The 24,161-nt window shown below is 36.6% G+C and overlaps 1 protein-coding gene and 1 long non-coding RNA gene across 7 annotated transcripts in view; both read left to right on the forward strand.

Annotated features, from left to right (window-relative positions):
- The window catches only part of LOC126001994 (uncharacterized), a 148,123-nt gene extending 147,444 nt beyond the window's left edge, over nucleotides 1-679 (forward strand). Inside the window, exon 3 of the long non-coding RNA XR_007492885.1 lies at nucleotides 610-679. This is a non-coding gene — a long non-coding RNA (uncharacterized LOC126001994). The remainder of the gene's footprint in view (nucleotides 1-609) is intronic.
- Nucleotides 680-1,234: 555 nt separating this feature from the next.
- The window catches only part of PAM (peptidylglycine alpha-amidating monooxygenase), a 190,889-nt gene continuing 167,962 nt past the window's right edge, over nucleotides 1,235-24,161 (forward strand). For all 6 annotated transcript variants that reach the window (XM_049769116.1, XM_049769118.1, XM_049769119.1 and 3 more), the window contains exons 1-2: nucleotides 1,235-1,387; nucleotides 2,268-2,388. In XM_049769116.1, the coding sequence (XP_049625073.1) occupies nucleotides 1,293-1,387; nucleotides 2,268-2,388 (216 nt within the window). In that variant the 5' untranslated portion in view covers nucleotides 1,235-1,292. The remainder of the gene's footprint in view (nucleotides 1,388-2,267; nucleotides 2,389-24,161) is intronic.

The following is a 24,161-nucleotide window of genomic DNA, read 5'->3' on the forward strand; positions in this document are numbered from 1 at the left end:
TGAAAATCCCTTTCCCTTGAGGTTTTTTTAATATATATATATATATATATATATATATATATATATATATATATATATAATGTTCCACATGATACATTTTAAAATGCCTTTTGAGAAACTAAACTCTAAACTCATAATCTTGATACATGGTCAGAAATGGATTCCAGACAAGAAAGTGAAATGCATGTTTTTAAAAAAAATCTAGCTTCTCTGAGTCTGTTTTAACATACTATGTTGAGAATGGCAAACAAGTTTTCCATGATCCCTCATTCGTATTGATATGAAATTATGAATATGCACTTTGTCAAAACATGCCATTTGGGGGCCCGCTGAGTTCTCTCGACCGTTTCTAATTGCATTGCACTGTTCATCTCCGAACTTCACTATGTATCAGAAGACAGATCTCATAAGGAAGACATTATTTGTCTGCTTAAAAAAAATGTTTATTTTTTTGAGCGGGCATCTTAGCTGCGGACTTGGGGGTCCTTTTGACAGTATTGTAAAGAATTTCCAGTAGACCTCTATGGTGAAGATTCCTGGAGGGGCTTCTCCTCTGAGCTTCTGCAGTGCTAGATCTATGTAGGGACACGTCTTTGTTCTTCCTCCAAGTCACTTTGCATCCCTGCGACTGACCGCGACCTACCAGTGTGGACGCGTCTCCCCCCTTGGCAGATATCTGTTCACTTTGTGGCGCCTTAGCACGAGGTGTGCGGGGGGGGGGGTAACTTTGTGGAAGTTGCAGGAGGGTCCTGGGTGGCCTCAAGTTCGTGGTGACATGTGGGATGTGCAGCAGAGAGTGAGAGATCCGGAGTGGGAGGAGAGGCGGGAGCAGAAAGGAGAGCGGGCAGGCGGGAGTGGAAAGAGGAGAGGGTGGGGGTGCAGGAGGGGGGGCGAGTGGGTGGCTAGAGAGGGGTGCCATTCGGGCACCTCTGGAGGGTGTCGCGGAGAGGAGAGCCCCAAAGGCCGGCAGGACGCTCCCGCCCACCTCAGGCCCCGTGCCACCACCGACGTGTCGCAGCGCCGCAGCTGGGAGTCGCCGCCGTCACGCATTAGTCATCCCGGTCCGCTTTTTATCTCGGCAGGTTCAGGATGAGCCCGGAGGAGGCGGCGCGGCGCGAGAGCCCTGCCCGGCCCGGTCCCCGCCGCCCGCGCGTCTAGATCGGGACGGAGCCCGAGGCCCCGCAGCATCGCCGCCGGCCGCCCCGGACCCGGACCCGGACGCCCGCACGCGGCGCCCGGGCCATGCAGTAGCCGCCCCGGCCCCGGCCCCGGCCCCGCGCCGCTCCAGGGACATGGCCGGCCCGCGCCGCGCGTCGCTGCTGCTCCTGCTGGTGCTCCTGCTCAGCGGCCCCGGGGACGCCGCCGATCCGCGCTCCCTCCTCCAGTGGTGGGTGATCCCTCCCTTCTTCCCTCCCTCCCGCCCTCCAGATCTGGGGTTCTAGCTTTGGGAGCTGGGCGGCTGGAGCCCGGCTCTCCTATCTGGGTGCCGCTAGCCGCCGGGCTTGCCACTGCCTGGGATCTGGGCGCGCAGTTTTGCCAAGTGCCCGGGTTCCGCGGGGTCCAGAAACAAAGCCAAGCCCCTTGCCCGCCTTGGCGCCCCAATAGCAGCAGCTCCAAGTACAAGTTGCGGGCTTTCTAGCCCGATGGCTTGCAGGGTCCCCGGTAGAGGACTGAGCTCCTCTCCTTTGGCAACTAACTCACGGCTCCGGAAAGGGAAAGTGGTGGGGAAAAGCAAAGCGGGTCTTGGACAGTTAGTTTGCAGACTATGGAAGTGCGCACCGTGGGTCTTAGTATGGCCACATCCAACGTGCGTGCTTACAAGTCACGTTGCAGGCCAGCTAGCAATTCCCGACACCCATTAGAGTGCTTTTTTTTTTTTTTTTTGAATGATTGGGTCATAGGTGAAAATATTTCTGCCCTGAACAAACCGGCAAGCCCGTGATGACTTATTTGATACTGTTCTTAACTGTTAACTGCACCCTGTTAGCTGGAATTAGGCACTGAGGATGACAAGATTTTTCCGGAGTCGACTCTGAAACGCAGCCTGATGGATGGCTTGTTTAGATAATTTCTTTTTTTTTTACTCATTGTGTTTAAATTGATCGGGGAGGATTAAAAAAAATGCAACTCGGAGTATCTTCTAGAGCATTCTATGCAAGTTTTAGAATTGACTTTGGGTTAACATCAAACATTTAGCTTAAAGGTCATACGAGTCCGTTCGGTGTTAACATTATTGAAATTATATTTTATTTTTTATTGTTATTCAGGTTTAAAGAAACTACCAGACCACTTTCCAATGACTGTCTTGGTACCACCAGACCAGTCATTCCTATTGATTCAACAGATTTTGCATTGGATATTCGAATGCCTGGGATCACACCTAAACAGGTGAGAGAAACTCATTATTTCCTAATTTTATATGCAGTCTTTAAGTAAAGCAAGGAAGTGCATTTATGGCAGTTATCATTTCCTTAAAAGTATACAATTGCGTTTGAGATTCCTTAAATAGGGCTAGAAAAGTAAATTATTACAAAGAAAGGTAAATAAATCTCTCATGACATATTTACTTATGTTAAAGAAATAATTCACTCATTGTTATTTGTGTTTTAATATCAATCCTTGAAATTTTTGCATTTTGAAAATGTCAATGGAATGATAGCCTCTGATGCAGTATGTGTGTATTGAAATATGAAAAGCTATGATAAAAAATGAAATAATCCTAGGCAGCTGTATATCAAAGATGGCTAGCTTTAAATACCCTCCTATCTTGCCACGAGTTGTAAACAAACCATGGCTTTTGCCAAGAATTCGAAAAGTAATCATCCCACACTTAAACATAAAGAAAATTGTTCGTACAGGTGGTTGGTTGTGAGTTTTCTTTTGCCTGATTTGGTTGCTAGAAGAGATCTATTTTTTAGAAATAATAGCAGGATGAGATGAGATGGGGGGGAAACAGAGACAGAATTAGAGAGATATAGAATTTTGAGTTGACATATTTGTAGGACTTTGCCCTTTTTTAGGAACCATTAAGCAGTTCATACCCACTGCTATCATGTGTAAAAGGTGTTTCATTAAGCAGAAAAGGGCCAGAATTAATTGGGCTTTGCAGCCTGGCAGTGAGGGATTAATGGGTGTTATTAAGAGATAGTTTCTTTTTGAAGGGCTACAGAGACCTGGCTTTTGTGGAGCTGTGGTGGCCCCTGAGTCACTGATGCAGATAATATTCAATTTTTCATATCTTTTTCTTTCTTTTCTTTTTCTTTTTTTTTTTTCTTTTTTTCTTTTTTTGGTTTTTGGGCCACACCCGGCAGTGCTCAGAGGTTACTCCTGGCTGTCTGCTCAGAAATAGCTCCTGGCAGGCATGGGGGACCATATGGGACACCAGGATTCAAACCAACCACCTTTGGCCCTGGATCAGCTGCTTGCAAGGCAAACGCCGCTGTGTTATCTCTCCGGGCCCTCTTTTTATTTTTTAAGGACCAAGAAAGGGGTTATCTCTTTTGGGAGAATGCCTTTGAAATGAACATGCAGACTCTAAGGAATATATATTTTCCTTTGGGGGCCTATACCAGATTAATGTTCATGTATTTGAATGTCTCTTTAAGACTAAGCTGGCTATAAAGAACTAGTGTAAAAGGGCCTGAAACCTTGATTTTTCTTAGATGATCTATGTTAGTCTACTGGCCTTGAATTCCTTAAACTTTTTTCCTAGTCAAAAGAGATGTAATAAGGGCCAAAGAGAAAGCACAGCAGCAGGTAAGGCCCTTGCCTTGCTTGGGATCAACTCAGATTTAATTCCCAGCACTTCATGGTCCCCTGAATTCTCTAGTAGTGATATTTGAGTGCAGAGCCAGGAATAACCCCTGAGCACTACTGGGTATGGCCCCAAACCCACCCTATTCCTCAAAGAGAGGTCTAATAGCCAAAAAAGAGGTCACTTTTCTGTGAAGAGAGCTGATTCTGCTCTTTTTCTCCTCATTCACAGTAATTTTCTCCCCACATTTGCTCAAAGTGACTTTTTATCTTTTTCATTTTTAAATTCACTAATTGGTCATTAAGTACCATTTTCCCATGAGAATATCATTTTTCTCAAATAAGCTTCTTGTGTTTCATTATCACTCCAATATTTTTCTTATTATTCTTTCAGTCAATTAAAGTACTTAACAGTAATAATAATAAAGATTGACTGTGCTAGGATGGCTATTCTTAAAAAGAGTTCTGAGGAGAATGATAAAAGAATGTAGAGGAGTTCTATTTCCATAAAACATACTGTATTTTCTTCTTATTGCAGTTTATAACTATCAAAATAACTCCATGAAAAAGAACATGTACCAAGTGAAATTATAGTGATTTGTTTAGCACTGTCTACACTCAACCTTGCCTCCTGCAGTGAATATCTGCTGGTTGGCTTCCCTCTTCCAGCAAATGTTTCTCAGGAGCTCAGGATTCAGAGCTGTGGTGCATGGGCTCACTTTGGCAACTGAACACAATCCTCTTGCCCCCTTCCACAGTCATTGGTTCAAAAGGAGTGACCCCAAACAACCCACTCAAATAATAGGAATTTAGCATTTCTTTTTCTGTTGCCTGAAAGATATGTAATCCTAGGTAAAATCTACTGAATTTTTGTTTGTTTGAGGGCCACTCCCAGCTATGCTCAGGGGGTTAGCCTTGATACAGAACTCAGTAATTACTCTGGGAACCTTATAAGATGCTGGGGATCAATCCCAGGTATCCATCCATGTGCAAGGCAAGTGCCCTATTCCCGCACTCTCTTTCTCTTTGGCCTCATGGATCTACTGGATTGTTTTCTTCCTCTCTCACAACTGAATCTTGAGGCGAGTAATACCTAGACTGCAGCTGGAAAGGTAGAAGGCATTGGAGAGAGATTAGAGAATGGAGACAGTGCTCTTAGTGGGTTTTCCAGTTGCTTTAGGCCTTAATGTATCAATTACATAAAGTTGAGTTTTCTTTGACTTGCAACAGGAGCCACCTATCTGGGTGATTGTTTTGTCCTGCCTGGTCATCTCATAATTGACTATTTTTCAGTAGTTTTTCTCATTTTCGCTATTGACTAAGGACCAGTCCTTACAGACTGGATCTACCTGACATATGAGTAATATTCTTTGGAAACCTTTCTGAAAAATGGTAATTATACTTTGGATTGGGTGTCACTAGAAAGAAAAATATACCGAAAGACCCCTCTCCTTCTGAATTTCATAGTCATGGGGAGGAACGTTATGAAATGTAGTATTTTGAGCATTTTTAGTGAAGAAAGTATTATTTAAAAAAAAGGCAATGAAACAACTTAGTATAGGTTCTTCAAAAGAAAGAAAATAAAAAAAATAAGAAAGATAGAAAAGGATTAGAGGATAGAAATGTAAGCTGAAAGGAAGGGAATAAGATCAGTTGATCCTCTCTCCCTAAATTCCTAAGGAATAGTTAAGAACAAAATTATGGAAAAAATTAAGAATAACTGTATCACATGGAAAGGGACATTTCAAAAATCATGTAAAACAAAAAAGAGTAAGGAAAATTTGAGAAAACAAGAAAAGAAAGGATAAAATGAAGTTTTATTAATTTATTTTTTAATGAAGCAACTAGTTTTAAACAAATAGTTTCTATTTAAAGAAATTTAGTTAAGAGAATTGTGAGGAGAGATAAAAACAGATATTTTCAAGAGAGAATATGAGCTTCTCCAGTGAGGAGAATATCCAAAGTTTTATTTATTTTGTTTGTTTTTTTTAGTTATACTCAGTAATGATTAAAGCTTACTCCTGGTTCTGCATTCAGGGGTTACTTCTAGCATGGCTTTGGGGACCATATGTGGTGGCAGGGATCAAACTTGGATTGAACGCATGAAAGGCAAGCAGCCTGCTATGATCTGGTTCCAAAAACATAGTCGTAAATGTTACTTTCAATTTTTTCTTTTATTTTCCTTTTCTTTTTTTCTTACTTTTTTATTTTTTTACTGTGCCAAGGATGGCACCCAAGTATCATCAAAAATAAATATTTTAAATGACAGACTAGAAAAATAGTAACATTTAAAGAAGAAATTGAGAAATCAGGACTGAGTTGGTAAATTTTGCAGACAAAATCAGTTAAAGTGATAGCTATTTGATAGATTCTTTTAAATCAAAAATACCTTTTTAAAAATTGGAATAGCTTATTCTAATTCAGTTGTACATCACTGAAAATAAAACTATGCATATATTACATTCATTTCGTCAGCGAAAGTCCACTTCTTTTCTTCCCCATAAATTTTTCTCACTCATCCCCCCCTTCCACTTTTCTTCTTTAACCTTTCTTTGGTCTCAGAGCTCAAAAATTTAGTTAATTCATTGAACAAAATTATTATAAAATCAATCTTAAGATTTACCAATAATTGGGGCCGGCGAGGTGGCGCTAGAGGTAAGGTGTCTGCCTTGCAAGCTCTAGCCAAGGAAGGACCTCGGTTCGATCCCCCCGGCGTCCCATATGGTCCCCCCAAACCAGGAGCAATTTCTGAGCACTTAGCCAGGAATAACCCCTGAGCATCAAATGGGTGTGGCCCAAAAAAACAAAAAGCAAATGAAGAACAACAACAAAAAAGATTTACAAATAATAAATGACCAATCAATAAATCTGATGTGAATTCTTCCCTCTGCAAAGTTAAGATTGTTGGGTGTAATCTAAAATAGGACAATGAGCAGTGATGGAACAAGGATGAAGAGAGAGTGTTATAATTATAACACAGGCAGTTTCCTCATTTGGAAAGTAGAATAGAGATCTAATTTTTATTCAATTGTGTCAGGTTTCTATGTTATAGTTTATTCTGTTAGATTATAAGCATATCTCAGAGGAGCCATTAAGAGTTGCTCTCATTTGGGATGGGATAAATAGTATAGGGATTTAGGTGTTTGCCTTGTATGTGGCTAGCATCAGTTTGACTCCTGGTGTTTTGTATGATCCTCCAATCCCCACCAGTAGTGATTCCTGAGTTCTGCAAAGTATAGGCCCCACCTATAAAACAAACAAGCAAATAAATAAAAAATCTAAAATTAAAAATTCTAAATAAATTAAAAATAAAAAATTCCATTAAGACTAGATTTGGGGGCTGGGGAGAATAATTTATTATAATATCAATTTTATAATCAAAGTGAGCTTACTTTTTCCTCTTCTTAGACTTGAAATTAAAACCAGAATTCTCTGTCCTTTTTCTGACTCACTTTATTTGACATTCGATTCTCCATTTCCATCCAAGTTGCAGTGAATCACAGAATTTCATTGTTCCTAAAATGTACATTATGGGTTAAGGCAATAGCCTCTGTGCACATGCTTTTGTACGTGGGAGACATGAGATATGGGTTCTGTCCCTTGCACAGTTGGTCCCCCAAGCAAAGCCAAGAACAGAAATACCCTTGAGCACCAATCTGTGAATGACCCTTTCGTACCTGCAGGTAAAGTTTAAAAATAAAACATAAAAATAAAATGTACTTTATCATCAAAGAAGAAAGGAGCACTTAAAAAATAATGTTTTTTTCTAAGTTCTTAATATACAGCTTCCCTAATATGAAGATTAATTTATTTTTATGTTAATTTGGAATTAGACTGGATTCCTTTGTTTTGCTGAGAATTTTGTATTACTGCATTGATCTTTTCTTAAAAACATTACTGTAATATCAGTCCATACAGATCCAAACTTTAGAGCATACTTTAATTCAAAATAAATAATTTATAGTTATAGTTCATTCATAATTTTAAGTTCTCTGCAATCTTGGCTGAAGGAGTTACAAAGTAAATTAACTTGTAAAATTGTAATTTTTACACATTCAAATACTTTTTCTGAACCTCATAACTTGATTGGGGGTCAGGGGTGACACAATCAACAGTACTCAGAGTTTACTCCTGGCTCTGCACTCAAGGATCACTTCTTGTAGGCTCAAGAGGACCCTGTTGGCGGTCAGAAATTGAACCTGGGTCTACTAAGTAGAAGGCAAGTGTAAAACCTTCTACTATCTCTCTGACCAGAACTTGATACCTTGAAATGTAAATAGTTGGATTTTTCTTCGGATGTGAGGATGCGACAGGTTACCATTAATACAGTAATTCTGGATGTTGTTTTGAGGTGGTCAGAGAACTACAGATTAGTGCTTTCCCACCCTTTCGAACCTTTTGCTTTTGTCTTATTCTTTATTTGTCTTTTAAAGAATCACAGATTTGGCTTTGAAATCACTATGAATTCTTCTATGTTCCTATCGCAAATATCTGTCACTAGAATTGTCAAGAAATGGAACAATTCTGAGTTTAAAGATCACAACACATGCCCTAGACTCTAGAGCAACAAATTGAAAAACTGGGACATTAAGGTTTTAGTATATATTTTAAATATATACTTTAATATAATTTAAATATATTTTAAACTAAATATATTAGTATATATTTTAAACTAGTGCTGCAAGAATGTAATTATTGAGAGAAAAACAGAATGAGGAAAATACATCTAGTGTTTTCCCCCACCACAAGATTCCAGTAGTAAGGAGCTGGAGAAATGAGACAGAGTGGCAGGCCTTCCCTTTCAGACCCAAGTTAGGTCTTCAGCCCCACATTATCCCCTGAGAATCCTCAGGTGTAACTGGAAGCCTTGAGCGACTAGTGGGGTAATCTTGGGTTATCCTAGCATGGCTGGGCCATATCAACATCACACGTCAGGTTCTGACATATGGGCATACCCTCCCACCCAGTTGGCTGAGAATCACCCAATTTTCTCGAACCTCTCTGGGAACCCTGCCCTTCCCCCAGAGAAAGAAACCATTCAGTAGATTTTCTCTTCTTCTTTTTTTTTTTTTTTTTTTGTTTGTTTTTGGGCTGCATACGGTGGCACTTGGGTTATTCCTGGATCTGTGATCTGGGACACACACACCCAGCAGTGTGCTTGGAATGCTGGAGATCGAACCCAAATTGGCACTATATAAGACAAATACTCTTGTCTTTGCTTCTTTGCTTCTTTTCTTAAATGTCAACTAAAATATTTGTTACTTTTTTTTTTTTCATTTTTTAAGGGAAACAAATTAGTTTTTATTGAAAGAAATTTAGAGAAATGAGCAGGGAGGAAAGAAGAAGAGAGATATATGTGGGAAAGAGGAAAATATATGTCCAAGAGAGATTGTGGGCTCCAAAGTAGAAAAAGGCCTGATACTTTTCTTAAACATTTTTATTTAATAGTTTCTCTTGTCATACTGCTCAGGTAATCACAGAAGAACCCAACCTTTATAGGCTCTTCTTTCTACACTTGTTTAAAAAAAAATCCATGTAACATAATCAACCATAATCACAGCATTATATTTTAAAATAATTTATTGAGAATTATCTATTTCTAACAGGTATTTATAAATGTAGAGTTGCTGTATTGCTTTATTTCCTTGCCTTAGATATTTTTTGTTAAAATTAAACAGAATTTTTTTATGGCAAGTATATATTTTTAATTCTGTTATCTTGGGTTTTGATCAGTGTTCAGGGCTTATTCCTGTGTCTGTGCTCAGGGATCATTCCTGGAGGTACTTGGTGGGAGTGGGGAATATCTTACTGGGTGCCAGGGACTGAACCCCAGTCAGCCACTTGCAAGGGAAGTGTTTTAACCCATTGTCTTATCTCCCAGGTCCTCAATCATGGAAAAGACATTTTCCCTTTGTGTTTAAAGTATAAAATAAAATTATCAAAGATTATGGAAAACGATGCTTTACCAGAATACATTTTGGGTTATGGGGTTATGATTTAATGATTGCTTCTCCCTGGTTTTCAATATATACTGTTAGTAATCTTTTAAGGGCAAATGTAGAATTTTCTCTTGCACCCAAAATAAAAGGGAGACACCCTCCCTCTACTCAATCCTATTTCGCTCGCAGCCTTGCTCTACTCTTTGCTGAAATATCACTAGCCCTTGGAAAACAATCATCTGTGGACTTCAGAAGCTTTTGGATTCCAGACAGTGGGTTCTCAATTACACTCATTCTAAAGAGCTACACCGAGCTCCTCTTGGTGTGCTGGGGATGGCTGGGCTATGTCTCGAACAAATCTTCACCCAGCTCCAGAATTAGGCCTGCTGGACTCTAGAGTCATTATGCCTTAACCATTATCGACAGGGCTCTGACCTTTCTCTTCTACTTCAGTCTTTGCACTAGAACAGCCATGGCTGATTGGTCTTTTCTGTTGAAGGCAAGACATTTTGGCTAAGAAAAAATGTCCTGGTCATAGTAAGAGTTACTGGGCCAAAGAGACTGAGACACAGATGTAGTAAGTACAGTGGACACTCACTATCTGGCTTAGGAGGAAGATTGCCTGTGAGCAAAGATTGTTGCATTTTTTCAGCCAGTATTTGAAATGTGCAAGAACTGTGATAATTTGTGTTCTTCTTACTTCCCTTAGTTTATTCTTTTAGGGTAAATAAAGAAAGTCTGCTGATCTACCCATGGAAGGAAAATAATAAGGAAATACCTTAATTATGAAACTAGTACTTACTTTTATTCATTTATTTAGACTTGGACAATGTCTATAGGTTTAATTTATTTTGATCCAGAAAAACAAAGAACAAGAAATAAGATTAAAATTCGAGTTCAGGGGTGGAGAACAGGATTTTGACCCTCACTCAAAATGGCAAAATGCAATATGTATTTAATAGATTATTGTTAAAATTATATGCTTTTGTGTGAGTGTTTGTCTGTTTTGGCAGGTCACTGTGTGATGTGGTTCTCTGACACTCACAGTTTAAAATTTTGGCTCTTTGTGTTGAACTTGTTTGCCATCCCTGGTCTAGTTCTCTATTTCTCCACAGAAAAAGAAATATTATCCATTTTACTAGGGGAGAAGCTGGTAGGAAAAATAATAATCCAGTGATTGTCTAAAAGGATAATAGTAACTGGACTTAATTTTTACTTAGGTGCCTTGCATTAAATTATTTTCTCCATATCCTCTTTTGAAAGCTTGGGATTGGTGTCATTTAAGATGGTATGTGTCCAAATTGCTAGCTGTAGTTATTTGTGTAAATGACCCTTGGCTTCATCATCCAGGTTCAATGATATGAATTAACTGGAATGCAAAAATGTTAAATGGATCTTGTAAATGGCAAATTAAAATCATATGTTGCTTATTGCTAATTGTTTAAGTTTAAATTATAATGCTTCCTCTTTATACTTTCTAAAACCTATTTAATGCCCATTTGGTGACAATATTAATCTTTAATAGTGTTTTCCTCCATGTGACTACTTTAAATATGTATATGTCACATAGCTGTATGCAGAGCTGAAAATGTAGCAACCATTTTTCCTTTATGAAAGTGAGAATTATAGAGGAGACATTAGAATTAATTTTTGTTTTTTTTTTTAAATTCATGTATTTGGGGGAACATTAGAAAAAGTACTTCTAATATGAGACTCCTTTAGGATTATTTTATCATAAAGATTAACAGTCCTTTTAATTTAATGTTATATGTTTAAAATTTTGGGTAGAACTGTTAAAGGAAAAAATAAATTGAGTGGTTATTATTTAACACTGAAATATTAGGTACTTATAAATACAGTCATCTTGATCATCATAACACTATTTAAGAAATCATTAGTCCTATTTTTAAAATGAGAAATTAAAATTCAGGGAGATTAAATAACCTGATCATAACTTGACCATAATACAAATAGAGCAAAGATTTAAGTATATATTCTTTTGAATCTGAGATTTGAGCTTATTTCATAATATTGTGCCACCAATCTGTAAATTAATGTGTTCTGAGATATATTTATAGAAATATGCTTATATGTTCATTTTTAAAGTGTATGAAAATGAACATATTTTATGCATACATACTTCTGTATTAAATAATACATTCGTTACTGATTCCATTCTCTATTTTTTAATATCCCAAATCTTTGTTTAACTTTTTCTTATATTCATGCAAAAACATAATTTCAATTCAGGTAAGATTTTCATCCGGATATTAAAATTGCCTTGAAATTAACTCAGTTAAGCTTAATTTGCTGCAGTGTGGAGTGATTCCTATCTAAAGTTAATCCAGATATTTGCATTTTTTTCTTAATGTGTCAGACAGTAAATATTTTCCTCTGTGAGCTGTTGGCTTCCACTTACAACTGCTGTAGTAGAAAGTAGAGCTAGACAGTATGGAAATGAATTGCTTGGCTATGTTCCAATAAAAAACTTGATTTACTAAAACAGGCAGTTGCCCATGGGCTGTAGTTTCCTGATCGAAACCATTGCATATGCCATTTAGTCTAATAAATGGATTTAACCTTTGGCATCTTATGAACTGTGTCTTCTGACTTGTACAACAGAGAGAGTGAAAAAGCCAATGCAAGGTTAACAGCGCTTTGATCTCTGTTCCTTAGTTACCTATTCTGTTTTTTTTCCCCCCGTAAGTAAATGATCATAAACTAGACTTCCTTTATTTGAAATATTGCATTTCATATTTCTCCATTTCAGCCACTAGCAGGTCTTGTGTTATAGTTCTTCAAGGCTGAATGCACTGGAATCTTGTCTTCTCTTTCTCACACTTTATAAACACATACTGTTGGTTTGATTTTCCAAAAACACTCTCCTCTCTCTAGAATTTTTACAGTATCTTCCCTAAGGGATCTCTCTTGTTTCCTTGTATACCTGAGGATTGTGCTCTATTCAGTAGCATAGGAACCACTACAATAGAAATGACACATCTCATATTTATTACAGTTGTGTCCCCACTTTTTATAGCAACCTTCAAATTCTTTGAGTTTTCTTGCAATCTTTTACTTCTTCTGCGTTATCTCAGCCCTGATTTCTGTTCTAAGTCATGATACAGAAAACAAAATAAATCAAGCCTCTAGTTTTCCCTTTAATTTGCTAGCTGTACAATCTAAGGACAGAGTGATTCTTAATCCCAAATGAGTCTCATCATCTGTATAATGGGGATAATGATAAGTTCCTTCTGATGGGACTGCAGTTAAATATGAAGCCCAATACAGCTCAGTGTGTTTATTTGTTATACTTATTATTATCATAGTAGTTACAATTACCATGTATTGAATTATACTTAATACCTCATAATAAATTATATTGTTGATTATTATCCCAATGTCATGTCATTAATTTTCTCCTGAGATACAAAGCAATAGGTGAGAGAAAGCATTATATCAAATAGAAAAAGAGACACAGAAGTTTCTTAGAATTCTTGAAATGAAGAATTGTAGAGGAGGGAAATTGAACATAAAGGAGATGATTGAACAATTCATTAGTACACATTATTTGAAACACATGTGTTTCAAAACACATAGTAATGGACTATTAGAATTTACATTTCTCTCTAGAGTTACTAGGAAAATATTTGTGGAGGAACTAGGATTTGAAAATTGCACTTCACTGGGTAGAGATATTTGAAAATGAACATTTAAAATGTCCATAAAGGATCAGAGAGTTAGTACTGCAGGTAAGTCAGCTTGCCATGCAAGTAAGCGGCTGAGCCTGGTTCAATGCCCAGCACCTCATATGGTTCACTGAGCATGATTCCTGACACAGAGCTGGGAGTAAGCCTTAAGCACTGCTGGGTGTGGCCGCCAAACAAAAACAAAGCAAAACAAATCACACAGCTAGACATTAAGCAACTTTAATTACAATAGCTTTTTATGAGAAACCATAAAACTAGAAATGAAGAAGTATCATGGAAAAATGAACAATTTAGACCTTAAGGACTTTTCGACACAAACCCTAAAAACAAAGAAAAAAATTGAGTTGTAGTTGAATAGAAAGTCATAACCAGGAAAATATGCAATAACAAAATCCTAAAGCCCAGTTATAGAACACATCAGAGGTATTTATTGCCTTAAATATTGTAAATGAAAAAGTAGAATAAAAGTAAAATTATAGGAGCCAGAGCGATCGCACAGCAGTAAGGTGTTTGCCTTGCATGTGGCCAACATAGGACAGACCCCGGTTCAAATCCCGGCATCCCAGATGGTCCCCCGAGCCTGCCAGAATGGACTTCTGAGCTCAGAGCCAGGAGTAAACCCTGAGCAATGCTCGGTGTAGCCCCCAAACAAAGCAACAACAATAACAAAAAAAGTAAAAATTTAAACATATTCAACTTAAGAAATGAGGGAAAAGAGCAATCAAATTAATGAAAAAAAATAATTGACAAAGATAAAAATCTCGATTAAAAATAGAAAGTTAATAAGTAGAAAGTATAACAATATAAGAAGCCAATTTTGAGCATTTATTAAGGAGTTAAATTTAGCAAGTCTATAGATTTAAAAAGTGCTAAATAATACATTATAAGAGGCAGGGAAAATAATACATTTTTAAGTATTATAAAATGTAAAGAAGCAATTTAAACACTACTTTGTATCAGTAAATTTTATCCTGGGGGGTATACATAATTTTATAGAAACTATTCAAAAAATAAGAAGATACTAAAAAAAAACTGAACAAACCACTAATTAAAGGAAATACTTGTGGGAAGGTAAAAATATTGTGTAGACATACACAGACTTTTAAAGATGAGAATTATTTTAACCAAAAATATACTGGGGATAAGTAAAAACATGGCAATAAGAGGTTGTATACTTAGTATAAAATATCTAGTATATTTTATACCTAGTATAAAAGAGGTTCCACAGATACTTAAAAATCAAACCAAAAGAAATGGTAAGTACAAAGAATGAAAGATGATTGACTTTGCTCATAATCTTAGGCACTGATTTTTTTAAATCAAGCTAATAAATTTTCATGCATAAATTTGACAAAAATCCTTTTTTTAAATAAAGTGCACTCATAAACAGAGCTTCTAAGGATGGAAAGTCTAACACATTGTTTACAAAATTCCATAAATTTTAGGAAAGTCATTCTGAATAATTTTCAAAGTAAAATACCCATATCCTATATATTAGAAACCTATATTCAATAGAAAATTATGACTAAAACCCAACTGCAATCATATTTGTAATCAAGATGTTTTAAATAAAGATGTTAAAAAGAAAATTATAGAAATTAATGAAACTAGAGGCCAGAGTGATAGTGCAGTGGTAAGGTGTTTGCCTTGCACACAGCTGACCCAGAACAGACGAAGGTTCGTTCCCTGGAGTCCCATATGGTTCCCAAAGCCAGGAGCGATTTCTGAGTGCATAGCCAGAAGAAACCCCTGAGCATCACTGGGTGTGGCCCCAAACAAAGAAACAAATAAAAGAAATTAGTGAAACTAAAATTGCAATAAATTCTCTCTAGGATTCTTCTTCTTATTTTTTTGTTGTTGTTATTTGCTTTTGTGTTTTGAGCCACACCTGGGAGTGTTCAGGATTTACTCTTGGCTCTGCACTCAGGAGTTATTCTTGGCAGTGCTAGGGGACCATATGGAATGCTGGGTATCAAAACCATTTCGGCTGCATTAAGGCAAGCACCCTACCCATTGTGTTATCACTTCAGCCCCTAGGAATATTGTTATTGTTATTGTTATTGTATGAGAGTAGACCTCAGTTGTTTGCCCTGGTGATCTGATTTTAATAAAATAATGACATAATACCTAGCTAGTTACATGTTTTAGGAACATATTTTAAAAACAATGGTTTACAAAACTGTTAATGTAGAATTTCAGGCATAAAACATTCTAGCACCACTCCCTTTACCAGTGTCCATTTCTCTTCACCACTGTCCCAGTAATATATTTATGAATTTATGCATAAAATTATATTGTAAATATATGCACAATATATTTATTTTTGGAAGTTGGAAGGAAGTGTAAAGCAGTATACAATGATTTTGAAGACATTGAAAGACTGATAGCAGATCCTTTTTGCATGTATTGAAGTTATTACATCACTAAAATAGATGGCTTTGTAATTGTTGAAGATTAATAAAGAAATCTATAAACAATATAATCAAGGAAAAACATATCAACATAAAGTATGCTCTACCTCTGTGATGCAAACCCCTAATGAGGTAGAACTCTCTTGGGGTTTTTCACACACTGCCTCTAATTGATAAATTTTTAATTTCTTTTCCTCTGCTCTGCAACAGTGCTATTAAGAGAGCCTGATTAATTAAAGAATTAAAAAAAATGGTACACGTTTAGAAACAAATAGAGCTGGGTTTGTAGGGGGTCATTCTTCTATTATAGTCAGGCTGAAGATATTTGTTGAAGGCAACCATGCGTATCTTTCCACATTAGCAAGAAAAGTGGTTCTCTTTGCACTTATTAGCCACCAGAAAAAATTCTCTTTGTTTCACTTATTTTCAGATTTATGTAGTCTGAATTAATATTTCAATAACCCGATTCAGGAGGAGCATTTGGAACCATTCCACATGCATGTTGCGTTCTTTAAGCAAAATTGCAGAACACACTTTTTCTTAAGGCACAGATTGCTTTTCACAGATAATGTATTCTACTTAATCATGTATAAAGGTACAAAACTGATATACCCATTAAATGGATAGCTCTGTCTTTGCTTGCAGAAGTCACCCCATTCAGCAAAGCTTAGAGCATTTTTTAGAGGAAGATATATAAAAATAGGGAGTTCTTCCTGCTATACATTGTCTTAAACTCCCACCCTTAGCTAATCCACTATTAAAAGAAAACATTTGCCATGGCAACATCGATTCACAAAGGGCAAGTGATGTTTCTGAGAGATCAGAGTATTTCCTTTTATAGATCTTAGATGTGCACACTGTTAACACTTTAGACATAATCATCTTATTTATGATTACAGTTTTGTATTATTTTAAGTGTTTTAATTCGGAAAAAGAATACAGAGAACCACCAGCAAACTCTTACACAAAACCAACACCAAGTTGAACAAAACCAGAAATATACTACAAAAATAGTTCAGTCATCACTGTATTTTAAATAAATAGAAAATTTGTTTTCTGGGGTAACTTGTACTGAACCATAGGTAAATCATTTTCTTCCAAATGAATAGAACTGTGAAACTAGGAATTCTGTTTTCCTCATTATTTCCACAACTGATGTTGTTATACCGTTTAGATTCCCCATTTTGGACATGTTAAAATATTAATTTTTTTCTCCTTAATGTATTTTTCATAAGGTGCTAAGGCAGCATTTGTTCACAGTTATTTTACTGTTGTGGTTTCATAAGCTTGCCTCAGACTTTAAAACATACATGGTAGATGTAAGAAAGAAGACAGATGGGGAGCCTGAGAAAATATATGTATTAAAGAGGTTACTCTGAAGGGTCATGTAAGTTTAGAAGTTAACAAATAGTCTCTCTGTTGTTTTTCTGCTGCCATATCAATATGAACTCATAATACCAAATGGGGAGAACATTGTGCTCAGTGGTGAGAAAATTAAGTTTCTGCTCTAAATATCTCAGAGTTGAAATTTTAAACTTTTGTCCCCTCAACATGAATTCTTTGATTCTGCTGGAGCTGTAGCTCTTTCTGTCTTCTACCTGTCATTTATCTAATCAACACAGTAAGCTGGACTTCAGAAACTGACCACTATTAGGGGACTTTTAGTCCTTCCATCAATTACGGTAGGACTCAATTGTAATAAATAAGGCTTTTCATATAGTTACTGACTGCAGATATTCCCCTTTTACTTTGGTTTGTGATGACATAAAAGCTTCTGCAACAGTCAAAGAAATTTGAAGCACTATTGAAGAAAGTAAAAACTAAATCTAGCAGTATTTCTATGTTTTCAGGTCTGAGGTTGAGGTTAATGGAAAACTTTGAGTTTACTGGAATACTGTATTTTATTTATTTCCCTGCTTCCTCTTTCCTCAATTTGTATCCCCCCAAACTCTCACATATCAATTGTTCAAAAGAATTGGTATTTATTCTTCCTGTTGCAAAATTAAAATTCCATAATGTATATGGCTAAGTACTTAATTGAGAATAAAGATTTGAAACTCCTCAAATTATCCTGTGATGAGGGAGAACATTAATTAAAATTATAACGATCTTTTTTATTGTGGTTGTTAGTTTAGGATTTCATTGACTAAGATGAGTTTTTTTATATCTTTCATGACATAATCAAACTTGCCAGTGAAATCCAAAGATGACACATATATATTAGTAGTTAACTTTGACATACTAAAAATTTTTAAAGAAAATTTACTAGAATATTGGAATATAAAAAAGATCTAAGTAATTTTCTGTCTCCTTCCTATCCAGGCCTGACAGACTGATTTTCAACCCTGGCTTTTATCTAATAGTCTTAGCTAATCATTGTGACACCAATGTACAGCTTGTCCCTCTATTGTATTTAAACTATTGCAATAAATACATAGTATTAACCTAGTATTTAGACATTATTTGTTATTTATGTGGACTTAATGGAAAAGTCTGTATTCCACCTGCCTCGTTATTACTACAGAACTTGTTATTAAAATATTTCAATCTCTCTCTTCTTTGAAAAGTACCATAAATATGAATTTCCTGAATCAAAAGCAATGCCAATATCTAAGATGATTAGATGGACAAATTTTTTCAATGGAAGAGATTCTCTTACTGTCAAAATTAGTCTCTCTGTTCTCAACTTCCCCAAATACACAAACACACACAAACACACACTTTTGATTGCCTCTATAGATGACTGTTTGGGAATCTCCAGTGGTCATGTTCTTCACATACAAGTTAAGTGGTTTCATTTCAGCTGCAACATAATTTATTTTACTCTTGCATGATTTAATTAGCTTATCTGAGAGAAAATTTTCTTTAAAATTTACCTGTTCCATATGTACAATTCAATACATGCTGGAAAAGAAATGTCATTCATTGTTCAACTGGCATTAAGACATGATAGTTTTCTTCACTCTGAACATCTCATTTCTTAGTCCTGTTATCATTCCCCTCATCCACACTCAATTCCTGATAACTACTAATCTCTCAGTTATTGTAGTTTAGGTATTTTGTAGATTTATCTGACATACTATCCTAGTAGTATGTAGTTTTTGGTGCCCTTTTATTATTTTTTTCACTCAACATGATGCTCCTAAGTTTCTCTCATGATAGTACACTGATATGTAGTTTGTCCTTTTTATTTTGAGTGGGAGCTGGGGAGGGTTGCCATAGGTAGAACATGAACTATTAACAGTTAACTGGCTCCTACGCCCATGCTTTAAGCCTGTAGTTTGCAACAAGATTTTGTCCATGGATCAGTGTTGGATCATGGATATGTTATCATGGATATGTTAGCTCATAGGCTTAAAAGGTTGAAAATCACTGCTTTAAACTCTAAAATTCTCATGATTTTCCTCATCATACCAGTTTTCTTTTTCTCTTCTTGTTTTATCTAGTCACCTCTGATAATAGTATTGGCCAAAAAAGTCTTCTGCTACTCCCTATTCTGACCAAGTACTATTTCTAGTCCACATTGAATATTCTAGTATTTTTCACCTATGCCTTGTCTGTGTTGCTGAAATGTTTATGATCTTCATTGTTCCATTATGAATCCCCCTATTTTCTATTATACTTAGCTTGTGTGTTATTCTCTAAGTAGATGCCTTTCAACTTCCTGTTATAATTCTTTTCTCCTATTATAATTTCTTTGCCTCATCTTGAATTATCTTTTGAAATCTTAACCCATTCATTAAGTTTAGAATATTTACCCTTCACTACCTGATTTCCTCAAAATGATTCAAGTGCCATTCTTTGTTCTACTCTTATAAATATGTTGCAGTAATTTATTTCCATATTGAGTTTTTCTTCATTATAGTGTCTCTGAAAACAATATCTGCATCTCATTCATCTTTGTACTTGTTACTGACAGCTCAAGTTCACAGCATGCAAACAAATACCACTTCTCTATTTTAAAGAAATTAAGTCTAACCTATGCTACAGATAAGAATAAAGCTTGCACATTTTTGTGTATGTCTTATACAGAGAAGGTACTTAGATAATAATCATTGAGTAATAGGTCTTCCTTGAACTTATGCCTGCCTTTATCTTCTATTCTTGGGTGTAAATAGAGAAGCAGGTTGGCCAATGACTGAAGCTATAATAAAGATGGTTTGCATAAGTCTCAATTCTAAGTATCTTGACTAAAGTGCCTGATAAGTATTTGTTGAGAGTGGATCTGTTTTGGTTGTCTTCTTCGACCACAGCATAGATTACATGAGGGAATACAAATTGATTAGTCACTTAACTGTCTCATCTTGGTGGTTAAAACGGTTGAAGTGACATTAGATATTTTTACATTCTTAACTGTCTAAAGTGAGTCTATAATTCTCCCTTTTGATATATCTCTTCCTTTGAACTGTCTTTCATATACTTTCCTTTTCTCTCTATCAGCTGAACTGGTTTATTTCATACCTAAGCATTCTGCCCAGAGCGTTTGCCCTGTCATTTCTCCTATTTGCCTTTATAATGCCTTTCCAGCTTTCAGATCTTGGCCTGAGTATAATTGCCTCAGAGAAGGCTTTCCTGTTTGCTTTTTCCTCTCTGATTACTTTCTCCCAGAGAACAGCCAAAGCACTGATATCACCTTATACTTCTTTTTGGTAGTTCCCTCTACAACTGGAATTGAACTTTCGTGTATCTCCTTATTCAGTTCATGCTTGTGTTTTCTCCTCAGGCTGAGGACCCTGAGAGAATAGGAAACACATGTGTTTCTGCTCACTGATGCATCCTTCATGTCTTTTATATAGCTCACAGCGGTCTCAGTTTACATTCATGACATAAGCCTACATATGAAGACTGTGGTTAGTCAGTGCTCAAATAGTGGAGCGCGCCTTTTGGGGGGGTCGCGAGGCTCGGTAAAGGGGGCGCGTTTGACCTCGGCAAACACTAATACCAATCTAAGCCCGTGTTTATGTCTTCATATGTCTCTGGAGCTAAGGGTTGCTGTGTCCTGCTTCAAACCCCGCTACAAAAAGCTATGCATTGCAAAACGTGCTTCTTGATTAATTCAGACATCACCTCTGATTAAAAAATCAGTTCAAATTATTTTATATATTTTTGTTTTGCAGGTTAAATATTTTAATAAAGATATTATTTACAGTCATGCGGGGGGCATGAAAAATGTTTTCTTCTTCCTGGGGGGGCATGACAGAAAATAATTGAGAAGCACTAGGTTAGATGAATGAATACATGTGTAGTGCTGAACTTCTAGGATTGTTGATTCTGTGCTGAGGCAGAGAGGGGAGAAAAAGGGGTGTCTCTTGGTGTTTCCAGAAATCATTACTTCATACCCTCCATTAAATCTTCCTCAAATCTATCACAGTATTTTTCCTAGAGAATTGTATTCATCATTTTACATCTCAGACCTCACTCACTATGACTTACATCAGTGACCATTAGTCACTTGCTGGTGAACCATGACTGGTCCAAAGTTCTAGAAATGTTAAAAACTACTGACTTACCACCTTAATTATAGCAGCCAGGTCCTAGACTTGTGAGTAAGTCAGGAACCATTCAGGAGGTATAAAAAGATTGGAGAATTCTGATTTAGTTCATATCTAAGCAGATCAAATCTAAATTTTCTTCATCTCCAAAAACATTTATTAGAGGTATTTACTTAGACTTTTCCAGCTTCCTAAAACTTCCTGAAATGTCACTTGGTATCCCTCAGTTTAATTGATACACTGTCTCTGTGGGATTAAACCCAGAGTTGGCCACATGCAACTTCTAAAACTACAACTTCTAAACTGTCTTGGTTCCTTTGACTGTTATATTTTGAATATTACATCTAACAAATGGAAACTTTCATTTTAGAAATGGTGCAGTGCAAATTTACTACCACTTGCAAAATAATTACAGGATTTGACATAGTAAATAAATAAAATTATAACAAATTGGAACTTAATTTGGAAGATAAACCTCAGCTCTCTTTTTATTTTTCCAATTCTACTGACTCTCATTCCCTGCATGATCTCAGTAGAAGAAATGGCCCCTGAGCTTTGGGTTACCCAGATGGCCTCTGCCTGCCTACTCTTAGCTTCTGCCTAGGACCAAGACTGTATTTCTGATTTCAGAGTTCTCTTTATAGAACTTGTCTCTCAGAACATAATATTTTACTCCTCTAATAGTAGTCTCTCTCTCTCCCTCTCCCTCCCTCCCTCCCTCCCTCCCTCCCTCCCTCCCTCCCTCCCTCCCTCCCTCCTTCTCCCCCTCCTTCCCTCCCTCCTTCTTAGCACTTGATTTTTAAATTGCATTTAATTTGTAAATTTATGAAGATTTTTTTCCTTTTTTGGGGGGCCATACCCAGCAGTGTTCAGGCACTACCTTAGTTCTGTGCTTGGGGGCTGCTCCTCATAGTGCTTAAGGCACCATGTGGTGCCTGGGATTAGACACGGGTCTCTTGGACACAAAGCATGCTCTTTGGCATAGAAAAGAGAATTTTTCTATTCCTTTATGTTCCAGTAGCAAAAACCTTATACATTCAATTTCTTTTTTTCAGTGTGCTGGTTATTGTTTTAATTGTTTGGCAATGTGGCATGAAAGATTTCTTGAAACAAACTGTCTTTTTTTATTTCAATCATTTTAATGGGAAAATATTTAATATACAGAAAGTTGAGTGGCATATATTGTGAACCCTATATAGCTGTCAACTATTATCAGCTCATGATCATGAGTTTTATTATATTTTTTAATTTTTATTGTGACTGAAGTTCATTACACAAAATTATTTACGGTACATAGTGACAATGAACGAAGGGCATTCCCACCACCAATGTTGTCCTCCCTCCATTCCTGTTCCCAGCATGTCTCCTATATCTCCTCCTCCCCCCCCCCCCAGAATACTAGTGTAACTGGTCTCCACTTTACAGCTTGTTGTAGGTTGGGTATCTATTCTGTTTGGTGTTCCAGTCTGGGCATTTTTGATTTACACTACAATAATCATGAGTTTTAAGTCAAGGTCCATCTAGTTTATTCTGTGTTCTCCTTTTTTAACTCCTCACAATACTCTGGGAGCTGTTTTAAGGCAGCCTCTGGGCATGATTTCATTTGATATGATTTCAGTATGTACCTTGAAGTATGTTATTCAAACAGCTACAGTACCATTATTACATTGTACCATCAAAATTTAGTCAGTGTCATATCTGATATATTTCTAAGATGTTGGTTTGTTCACATAAAAATCCAAATGCAATACAACCCACATAAGTCTTTTTGATGTCCCTTAAGCATCTAGAGATAATTGTTTTTCTCCTTTGAACTTCTAATCTGTGGTCACAAAGTAATATGAGTTTTCTCTGCTCTAGGTTTTGTTTATCACATCACTAATTATTTTTTTTCATTGTACATATTTTTTTTTATTTTTAATTATGAGAACAATGATGCAAAGAAAGAGGACAGGTAAAGTTACTGTGGAAGGACAATCACCAATAAACAGAGTTCTCAGAAGAAATCCTATTGCTAACACCTTAATTTTGAACATACAGTTAAGGAACATTAAGAAGAAATAAAACAGAACCCATGTACAATTACTTTGTCCCTCAAGTCTCTATATTTACATTATAACATTTCTTAGTGGTACACAAAGCAATTTAAAGCTATATTTGTGTAACTCCTTAAACATTGAAGGCATAGTATTTTTTACATTTCCATGCATATGCATATTAGTTTATGTTAACCTCAAAAGTTTAAATCGGTTTTTTTTAAGGTTTAGAGTCAAAGGAACAAAGTAAAAATGGTGTTAGAGTGGCAATTATTGTTTGCATAGGCCCACCAAAATATGGGTGACATGGAAAGGAAAAGCCTTGGCATAAATACAAGGAGACCCTACCCCTGAAGTTTGCTGGCATAAGACCAGCTCTAGGTTCTGGCAGAATAGTTTGTCTAACCCAAGTCCTTATCTGTAGTGCCATTACAGTTTTATTTTTCAAGCAGTCTCTGTTGTTGGCAAAAGATCCTGGAATCTGCATATCCTACATTGAAGTCAGGCTGGTGTCAAGCATCCTTTAGTTTCACCTCACAATTAAAGGGCAATGCAGAGAGTCCTGTCCAGTAAGTAGGACATTATTGTTGTTAAGTCTTCTCAGTGTTAAGGGAAGTCTCTTTTGAACAGGTAGATGTTTAGAGCAGCGGCAGGGTCTTCCCTGGTAGAGGATTGCTTCCAGGTGATGTTATAGACAATGTCCGATGCTTCATAGATGGCTTCCCTAGTTCAGGGGTGAATAGAGAATGCCCATTCTTCTGAGGTCTGAGCCAGGTCATTATGTCAATGTTCAGGGTGTAAGGTCCCATTGCACTACAAGTTT

Source organism: Suncus etruscus, chromosome 2 (genome assembly GCF_024139225.1).
Source record: "Suncus etruscus isolate mSunEtr1 chromosome 2, mSunEtr1.pri.cur, whole genome shotgun sequence".
Classification (NCBI taxonomy): Eukaryota; Metazoa; Chordata; class Mammalia; order Eulipotyphla; family Soricidae; genus Suncus; species Suncus etruscus.